Raw genomic sequence first — 10,821 nt, forward strand, 5'->3', positions numbered from 1 at the left:
GAAGAGAATGGGCTATGCCCTAAGTTTCAAACATCTTACTCTTTGGCCATAAGCTTATATTTCAAGTTATGAATGAACCAACCCAAGGTTTTAGATTGAGGGGTAAGGGGCTGGTGGACTGGTTTGTTTACAAGTCAGTTACTGTAGAATCATGTCATGCAAGCAAACTTCTATTTTTCCAAAAACAAGCATGAAATATTCCAGATTGGGAATTCTTTGCCACCCCATCATACCCATAATCCATTTGTGCCACCACTAGATCTCATTTGGCACGTGAGGTAGCACAGCCTAGGAACACTGTACAGGGAAACAGAGATCATGTTTTTAGATGGAGGAAACAGGTAGCACTGCAATTCTTAGTTAATTCCCGTTTTTAAGGAGGAAACTTCTGATCTAATCCTAATTGCTATTTAGCTCATTGAAGGGTTAAGTACTTGCAGCAGCATGGATTTTCCACAGCAATTCACTTGTCTAATAATAATTTTTTAAAAAAATTAAAAAACACACACCCCCCCACATTTACCCAATCTTCTCTTGTCACTAATAATTGATATTTAGGGGAAGGCTTTATTAAAGTCGTGAGAATTAGGACTCATTACTGTTCTCAAGAAATTATTCAATTTTACTTTCAGAAAACTAACTAATTGCTTACTACAACAACTGAATGTTATACCACAGTATTTGTGATACGACTGAATTTTTTGAAGTTACTAGGCCGATTCTGACAATTCAAGTTTGGAGAAACTGTACACCCTGAAGTGGACAGTGATAATTTGTTTAAACTTTTAACTGTGAAGCTAAAAATCACATTCAAAACAATCCCCCTTAAACTGTGTATTAAACAAGCTTAGAAAAGATTCATAGCACATGATTTCACAAGTTTCCTTTCTTCTTGTATTCTTCCAAATGAACTAAGGTAATTGTAGGATGTTTTCACCAATAAATTTGAAAAAAAAACCAAACCAAAACCACAAACCTATAAGACCTATTTTGATTAATTTCTGACAAGTTGTTTTAAACAATCCTTTGCAGAAAACTGAAAAAAACCCGAAACATGACAGGTAAATGTCGTCAAATATTGCAATCAATTGAAACAGCAGGTTAAGCACTGACATAATTTATCAACTCAACTACAGAATGATTTTATACTGCTGTGATCCATGCTGGCTTTTATTAAACATTCAGAACGCAAAAGGGAACAATAGAACTATCAGTTTTCAACATTGAAATCTATACAAATATGAGACTTTTCCTTATGGTTAAAGTTGCTATTCCACCTTACCTTTGACAATCTTTTTAGCACAATCATTGTATACTTGTTCCTGTGATGTGTTTGACTGGAATACACGGTCAAATATATATGGCTTGGACTGGAGGGGAAAAAAAACCAAAACACAGAGAATCTATTAAAAAACCCAGATACTGGAAGTAGAACTGGAAGATGTTTGTTCACATAGCTCAGAAGTAGCCGATGCTGCCTCAGCCCAATCTTTTGTTTTATTTTAAGCACTTGAAGCCTGTAGCTAGGAAATCAGCTTACACAGCGTTGGCTAAATCTTCACATGCTTGCCTATAAGTAAGGCCTTGAATTAAATATATTTGGTTTCGAAGTGCCATTGAAATAGTTCTCCAAAACTACTCTGCCACATGGCCTCATTGTACTTGATTTACAATACAAACTGGTGCTTAGTTTATACATCTGAGAACCCCTTATTCTCTTCTACTCTGGTAGCAGGCGTACTCTGGTAACCCAAATTATTAAAAACCACTTATACCACATCACCCAGAATATCTGTCCTGGTAATACTTGTTAAAAACCTCAAACAAAAAAAAAACATTGAGATCACCTACAGTCATCACAAGAACTATTTCCCCATACATGATATCCTTAAAATAAAGCTCCACAAGCAGAAGGAGAAGGCCACTTTGGAGAAAGGGAACCTTCCACAGAAGACTCACTTTGGAAGACACTGTAAGAAGCAGTTCTTGGCACAATGTTTTGAAAAGAATGCTGGATTTTGCTTTGTTTTAAAGAGATTTTCATAATGCAGGTCTAAGCAGCTGACAATCCATCAGGATATGAAATATTATGCTCATCTTACTACGTTCAAGTTTTTGTAGCATTTTCAGAGCTTGACTTAGTAGGTAGCCAAGCACATAGGCAAGGTTTACAAGGGACCTAGGTCAGTTACCAGTGCTAAACTTATTGCAACTGTTAAGTGCTCCATTTTGCCTAAATTTAATTCGTCATCAACCTTGCCCAAGGACATCCTGGAACTGCCTCTCTGGCAAAGAAACAAGTATAGCTTCCATCTTTCAATGACCCACCACATTCCCTTCCCCAGCCTGACCTTCCATTTATCTTTTAAGAACACCTAGCATAACACCAAACCAGGCTTTTTAGATTCAGCAGAGACCTACCTGCTGAGAGGGCTTGAATTCAGGTGGATGAGCTCCCTCTTGGAAAAAATAATTACAGCGTTCACTGTGTGAATATTCTCAAGAAGCCACAAGACTCAGTAGGCAGAAACTATCCCTAAGGTGCTGAAATTTGTCAGAACACTTATTTCACAGCAGGGAAATCACAAGCCTTCTCGATTACTCATTTCAGCTTCAAATACACCTCAAATTCATACGTTCTACAGGTAGAATTGAGGCCATTACAAACATCAGAAGACAAATGTCTAACAAGTTCAAGTAACCCTGAGGTAAGAAAATGAGGACTGAGAACACATTACGTAAAAAGGTAAGTCAGTGTAGAAAAGATAATGCTAGCTATACATTTTCTTTCTCACTAGCAGCTGTAGTTTCAAAGAGCTGCCAACTTCACAAATATCAATCAGCTACACTGATTGACTGCAAGTCATCCATATCGCAAGACATTAATCAGATCTGTTTCAAGCTCAAGTTGTTCTGCATATTTTTATGCACTGAAATAATACCATTTTGGAGGATCGTGTTTATCATTACACATTGAAAAAATATAGTGAGAAGAATGATAGCATCCAACATCACTGCAAACGATCTGTGCAGCATTAGTAGTTTTTGTGTTTGTACTTTTAAGATTTAAACTCTTCTCCACATTATTTTCTGGAAAGATGACAATTATTCCAATTAAGTTGATTTTAGAAGAATTAGGGAAAGTTCCTGGATATGATCATCTGACAGTCCATGCAGCAACTGTTAACAATACTAGTTATTTCTCACAGATCCCAACGTATCTGATCTTTACTGTTCCCAATACAGCATGACAAGTATGAGAACAGAAGAGTACATCAGAATGCAAACTTATTCTGCAGTGTCTGTGTTTGAATGTACACACATATATTACTGTGTATTTATATATTACTACATAATATTTCTGATGCCAAGTATCAGATTTTTTATTTGCTTCAAAGAAATCCAACCCAAAGATTAAAACAAAACAAACAACACATCAAGCCCAGTTGCCAGTACAGGAAGATACCTTGTTTAGAAAGAACATTAGGCACAACCTGCACTAGTCTGCAAGTGTCCTACAATCTACAGGTATTTGCATCAGGTTCTAAAAAAGCTTTCCCTCCCTAAGTTTTTAAACATAATTTAGAGGAGTTTGGTTTTTGTTGCTTTTTTGAATTCTTCTGCCAAGAAAAGGTTGACTGCATTGAACTAGTCGTCGTCTTCTGTGTTAAAGGAAAATTATGTTTACTAATTTGAGGGTAATCTGTAGACACAGAATATGTTTAGACTATCTACTCTCCAGTTGCCATTCAAATCCCTTCCTTAGAGAACAGAGCCAAATTACAGTATCTCATACAAATAGTGTCTTTCTTGTTTTAAAAAATGCTAATATAATTAGCACATTTGATCAAAGCCAATGGACTAGTAACAACAGAAAAACCAAGCTGCAAGGACTTCACTCAGACAGTAATGCTTTTAATTGATCTTGTTTATTTATACAGTGAAAGCCACTAGGCACATGACAATTTCCAATTTCCCTCAAGTTAACAGCTATTACCAGCACATCCACAAAATTTAATAATTCTGACAAAAAAAGATCCTCACAAGGGGTTCTGTTTACACCATTTGTGACTTCCCCATCCCTTGCAGGTGGAAACTAGAATATTTGTTTACATGTCCTCAGTATTACACTTTTCTAGATGAAGCCACAATGCAACTTCAAAGCACGCAAAAATTCAGTTACATTCTTCCCTCCCCTCCCAGGTCACAGTACATTTATCAACCTATGAAAGCCCACATTAGAGGCATGTCCTTGCTCAATATCTAACTAAGTAGGTTTAGCCAAGCAGGTTCCAGGACAATTATGTTTTAAGCATACAAGTTAATCCCACTCATATGGTTTCACATCTTTGACATCTGCAAGGCTATGCCTTATCACTTCTCTTTACAGTCTACTTTCTGCTGTAAACAAAGCTAAAACAGTATTACACAGATTACCCTGCCCTAGAAAGCCTCCTCATTACCTTTAAGAGATTAATCAAGAAAGATTAAAGTGTTAGATATTTTTTCTATACCAGATGCCTTTTCTTCCTCAAGTAGTAAACAATCAGATATCACGATGGACTGAGAACACAAAAGGTCTAAGCAACGTTACCACATGGTGCCCGTAACAGTGGTAGTAGCAGCGTCAATACCATGGTATGATGCTGCTTTGACATACTCCCAAAGTTTTCAGCAAATGTTACTCAAATCCTAATAAAAATTTAAAACGACAACCTATAAGCAACATAAAATATCAAGCGAACAAGCACAGCTTCCGACTTTCTCTCTCCAAACAGAGAGAATTCAACATTTACATTCACTCCTTGCCTAGCATTTGTTCTGTCGGAAATCAGCTACAGGACAACTTCAGCTCCTGTAGTTACTGTACTGAAGGTATGTGGTCCCACAGCAAAAACTGCAAGCACTCACAGCCCTCAAAAACATACACCTGCCAACATGATTTAGCAGTAGTTAAACTGAATCTGAATAAAGGGTTTATATTTAAGTACACAGTTCCGCAGTTAACTTAAAGACTAGTTACCAGTTATCCTGATAAAAGAATGCTCTGCCTAAACTATACAACATTTGGAGCACATGAGAGTTCATTCTGCAGAAAAGTTAAGTTTCTCTCAGTACCTTCAATAAGGACTACACAAAAATCTGACCACAACTAGACTGAAATCTTACCTTAAAAGTCTTAGAAATACTTAAGGTTATCTCCACAGGAATAATTTAAAATATCTTTCATTTTTACATTGTAATTTTCTCTAAACTACAGAATTGGTTACTCATAACACTACCTCAGTTCACCTTATTTTCTGTCCATTAGTATCTGAAGCAGAGTCTGTAGTGAAGATTTTCTTGAAAATCAGGAGCATGTTTTTCTACCACAACATCTCCAGATGCTTTTTACTGTTTTTAGCTAGAACGGACTGCTAGAGCAATATTACAGACACCCGCAGTTAGCTTATTCTTTGTAAGAGGCTGAAGGAATAAGTAACAGGCTTACCTCTCCTATAAGTTTCACATCTTTAATATAGAACATTCTTCCCATCAGCACAAAATATCGTAAAAGAAATATCACACACCGAACAATTTTTGGAAAGTATGATGTCAAATACCTGACTCAGTTCTTCCTCTTACAAAGCTAAGGTATTGCTGCTTTGACACACCTACCAGAGTCCAACAGTGTGAATGAGCAAAAGGCACTGTTCCAAGTTAGTATTTTATTTTTAGGATAAGGAAAAAGGATTTTCTTCTTTTCTAGCCCTATGCATACAAAGCTGCAGCTGACACAGAACAGTTAGTGGACCTCACCTGTTTCAGCCCTATTTGTCTTATTTCTGTGCAAATACTGCAGCTCAAGTATCAACTTTTACAGCAATTATTTATTGTTGTTACAGAAGGAGTAAACCATGCAATTTTATTTTTGAAAAATTGTGGCTGGAAACTCAATTTCCAGCATCAAAACTGAGAGAAATTTTGGAACAAGAGATTCATTCAGCCAAGCTTTACTTTAGTAAAGAGTTTCTTCTAAAGAGAAAAGCAAGCACTGCTGGCATAAAAATGGTCATTGAATTTCAGAACAACCACGAGCGAGGTGTTTCTAAGCAAGCAGTATAGCAGCCAGGGAGTATAGCTCTCCCTTTACACATTACTGTAAGCTAGAATATTTGCTTTCTGTTAAATCATCATACCAGTATCATCTGAAAAGCTTCTCTATTATCCCCCATTTCACAGAATCTTACACACACAAAACTCAGTACTCTAAACAAATATGAAAATACAGGCAGGTAGCCACAATTCTTTCCTAAAAGCCATAGAAATAAGGAATATATTATGATCACTACTAGAAAGTTTTGGATGACAGAGGGACACTGCCCATTTCTGTGAACGTCCATAACACCTCATGACTTCAGTCATTTGACAGTACTGTTTTTCATTCAGGCTTCAGTCCTAAATCCTCAAGTGCCACTGCATTCAGTAATCTATCTTATCTTTTGGGCAGTTATAAGATGAGCAAGACTAGGTATAGAAATGGTTTTTTTAAAAGTATAGATATATTATCCAGAACTATAACGCTACTCAGTTAGCAGTTTTTTGTTTGAAAAAATAAAGTACATAATAATGTATAAGTTTGCTATTCCTGTTTCATCTTACTCAAAAGCCTGACATCCACGAGCAAATCTCTATCAACTTTTGCATAAACACACATCTACGATGTTTAACATAAAAGCCTTGTAACAAGTCACCCTATTACCTTTTTTAACAAAACCCTTATATTTACTTAACAGGAAGCCATTAGTAAAAAAATTTAATGAAGTATTAAAATGGAAAGAAGCCCCCTTTAATTAATAATGTTAAAACTCTTTATTAGTTAAAAAGTGGAAGGACAATACTTTTTCAAGGTCTGCTCTTTCAAAGAGACCAACACCGTACATCCCCATAAATTGCTGTTACACACTAGCCACAATTAAAACAAGTATTTTATCTAACACAAATCAAAACAACTTACTTGTCCAGAAAGACAACTATGCCAGTAATTACATAGGAGCTAGGAAGAGAAGGGAGGATAGATAGCTCAGAGATGACAGGGGAGTCCAGAAAGGATGAGGGCTTGGTTATAGTCACTGATTTTCCTCCCCACCCTCCCCCACAGAGGAATCAAATCTGCAGTCTGGTATAAGCTCTGCTTCCACTGTCTCCTAGTTTTCACCTCCTATCTATCATTACAGGCAACTCCCAACTCCCAAGCATTATTAAAGAAGCCTTCACTGTTTCAGCACAGACCCAGGCACACAGAAGGTGCGAGTCTTTCAGGCAGCTGGGGAAAGCAGCTATACAAAAAAAAAAAGTTGCTCAATTACTGTTCAACAGGCAGGGCAGCCAATGCCACATGTAGCAATGAAGACAGAAATCAAACAGCTGAAAGTAACCAAATATACAGCTTATTGAGGAATGTTTTTAGAAACTGTTTCATAAGGAGGACTGTTTCTGTTACTATCCTCCCTTGGGCAATTCTACAATACACATGCACAAGAGGTGGCTGGCCACAGCCTCAAGTTGGAAGGTTCATAACTTTGCAAAAACTCAGTCAGCTTGTTAAAAAAAAAACAAAACACCAAAGCCACAAGTTAAAGTAATTGTCTCAACAGTTTTACAGAATCATATCATAACTTTGAGAACATCGATCTTGTCATATATCCACCATTATAAAAACAAAATCACAGGATATCAATCCTTTATTAAGATTTTGTGAAACAGAACTCAAAAGCTGCCACTGCTACCTCGTCTAATAATTTCTGGGGCAATTTTCCCCCAAAGTCAGACACAGCAAGTCCTGGACCGAGGACTACTGAAGGTTTCTTTCTGTTGTCATTTTTACCAATGCAGAAAGCACTAATGTACAGTTGTAACACTAAATATTAACCCCAAGCAGAAAGCCCCACATGATCCCTCAGGCACATACCATCAGACTGCTCTACTCAGATACAGTACCACCTCAGCCCAATTTACATTTTAGATATTTTAAAATCATACTTAAAGACTATTTATGTAATGTTAAGTTTTCTGTTCTCTTTAGACTACAGCTACTGAAAGGATATGTGGAAAGTTTATTTTTTAAAAAGTCAGAAAACATCAAGGCTTCTTAACTTAATCATGGGTTTTAAACAATATGTAGCGTCACAATGAATGGGTGTTCACTGATGGAAGCGAGATCATTTGTTCTAGTTAAGTCTTCCATTTTCCTGGCTTGGTTCCTTACTCTGAGGAGTTTACCTGTACAACCTCAGGAAGAAGAGATGTACTCCAAGATACCAACTTGCCAGCTGAAATAAGCCAATTACCTCACTTCACAAGCATGCTATCGCTCTTGTAGCTACAGACTCATGGGATTCCAGATTTTATTGGCAAATTCAGCTGAATATTAACAGATTAGAGAACTAATATTTATTAAAATACCTTTTTTTTGGCATGATTTACTAAATCACCTCCTTCAGATACTGTGTAAAAAAAAAAGCTATTACTGGTAGCCTCAAGAAGCAGAACATAAAAAACAAAATTTGAAGACAGATAACAACTGATATCTAAGCTACTTTCAGAAATGCAGAACCAGTGCTGCCTCTAGAGAGAAAAGTATTTATATGAAAACTCGAATTCAAAGTTAGCAAAAATAAAACAAACATTGGGAATGGAGCATGCTTGTACAAACCAACCAAACCAGGCAATAAACTACCATAATTTAAATTTTATACTCGGGTTCCACTTTGTAGGTAAGTACAACACACTGAACAAAAAGGAAAGGATTATCTTTTCCCCTGTAACATCCAGATTGTTTTACAACAGGCCTCATACTTTACAAGGTTACTTTGGTTAAAATACTTTTACAAACATGTAATAAGCCAAATGGTCTATTCATTTTGATTTAAAAAAGAAGTTCAGCCAAAGACTGATTTACAGATCACAAGCACCAATGAACTGGAGCCCGCACTGTTGGTCTGCGTTTTCTTCCCAAAAAACTCTCTCTAGACAACTGTTTGCATTTTGAGCCCGTGTTTAGCGGTCAAACCCATTGCGGTGGCCGAACGCAGGGACAGCCTAGCCGGGGCACACACGGCGGGACTCGCCTGCTGCTCTGTCCCCGAAGCGCGCCCTGCGGCTCGGGCTTGGCAAGGAACCCCCCGACGCCCCAAGTTGCAACCCCTTCGCCAGAGCCCTCCTCAGAGGCTCCCTGCCCTGCTCCCTCCGGCGCGGCCCCCCGCCCGAGGCCCGCCGCTCCGGCACCTCCGACCCCCGCTCTTTGCCCGGCCGTGCCCAGGTCCGGACTAGCCGGCCCCCTCCGCGGCTCTGCCTGCCGTCCTCCCTTCCCCCCCCAAGCCCCAAAAAGGGCCATCCCCCCATCCCGAGGCGTCCCCGCCCGCGGGCGCTCCCCAGCGCCTCAGCCCTGCCCTCTCACCTCACACCGCGCCCATCCCCGTGGCGTCCGACCCCAGCGCCCCCGACCCCCCGCCGCTCCCTCCGCCCGCCCCGCCCGGGGCGGCCCCTCACCGCGATGACGACAGTATCTTCGCCCTGAAACTTGGCGATGTACTTGTCGCCACGGGTCACTTCGGACTCGTTGAGGGGCCTGAAGCGACACATCACTTTGATGTTACACTCCGCCGGGTCCGCCATCTTAGGCCAACGCCGCCTCCGGGGCGCTCAGCTCCGCCGCCGCCGCCTCTGCGCCGCCCGCTCCGGAGGTCTCACTAGCCGCCGTTGCCGCCGCCTCTGCCGGGAAGCTTGCGTCCGCCCCAGCACAAGGAAAAAGGGAAGGGCTCCTTCCTGGCCGCCGCCGCCGCCTCCCGCTCTCACTTCCTCCCCAATATGGCAGCCATGGCGGCGCCTGCGGCCGGCGAACCCCGGCCCTCCCTCGCCGGGTGGGGGCGCGGCCGGCGGCGGGGAGGGGAGGGTGACGTCACCCTCTGCAGCGCCCGGCCCCGCCCCCTCGGCCGGCTGGGCCGGGCTCCGCGGGAGCCTTACTGCGCAAGCGCGAAGCCTTGACTGGGCCGGAGGGAGGGGCGGCACGGTGGGTTCACCGCCCATCAGAGTGATGTTGCGCTGAGGGGGCGGGGCCGTGCGGGGGGCGGGGCCGTGCGGGGGGCGGGGCCGTGCGGGGGGCGGGGCCGTGCGGGGGGCGGGGCCGTGCGGGGGGCGGGAGTAGGCTCCCATTTATGTTGGTGGTTTTTTTCTCCCCCCCTTCGGAGAGCTAAAAGAGGAAAAAAAAACCACTTCCATGGGGAGTTCGCAGGTGTCAGGGAGCTGTCAGTGTTTTCTGCCTGGTAGCAGGTGGTACCCTCTGGGTGAGCGGGGATCAGAGCGCGCTGCAGCGCGGCTCTGGGTGTCGTCTCCAGTGACGGAGCCTCTCGCCACCTCTTCATCCCCATTTAAAACTAAAGTCTGCATGGCATTTTTTTAATAAGCTTAGTTTATTGCAGGCTTCATTTATTTATTTCAGGGAGCTCTAATTCTAGTCAAATGAAGCTTACAGACTGTATTTAGAGTGAAAACATTATCAGGCAAACCGTTCTGGTCAGAGATTCTCAAGAGTCTCACGAATTTACAACTATACCTGCTATGCCCAGGTATGAACTTTCAAACTGGGACAAAGTACAAACTCGCAGCTTGCCTAAGTTAAGTCTTCTTCCTGACAGAAATATCAATTTGTACTGGAAATTTTTCAGATAGCCTTGAAGTTAATAATAATTGAACAAAGAGGGAGCCTTTCTCTTAAATTAGTATATTTTAGTAGGACAGAATGACTCAGAATAGCAATGTCCTTCCCTTAAAGGTACTCTC

The 10,821-nt window shown here is 41.1% G+C and overlaps 1 protein-coding gene across 2 annotated transcripts in view; it reads right to left on the reverse strand.

Moving 5' to 3' along the window:
* KIF5B (kinesin family member 5B) overlaps positions 1-9,906 on the reverse strand; it is a 36,589-nt gene extending 26,683 nt beyond the window's left edge. Inside the window, exons 1-2 of one of the 2 annotated variants that reach the window (XM_064444923.1) lie at positions 9,532-9,905; positions 1,283-1,370 (exon numbers count right to left, since the gene is read on the reverse strand). In XM_064444923.1, coding sequence (XP_064300993.1) covers positions 1,283-1,370; positions 9,532-9,657 — 214 coding nt within the window. In that variant the 5' untranslated portion in view covers positions 9,658-9,905. Of the gene's footprint in view, positions 1-1,282; positions 1,371-9,531 lie in introns of both variants that reach the window. The other variant, XM_064444922.1, reaches the window with a different exon arrangement.
* Positions 9,907-10,821: the final 915 nt, after the last annotated feature.

Source organism: Phalacrocorax carbo, chromosome 2 (assembly GCF_963921805.1).
Source record: "Phalacrocorax carbo chromosome 2, bPhaCar2.1, whole genome shotgun sequence".
Lineage (NCBI taxonomy): Eukaryota > Metazoa > Chordata > Aves > Suliformes > Phalacrocoracidae > Phalacrocorax > Phalacrocorax carbo.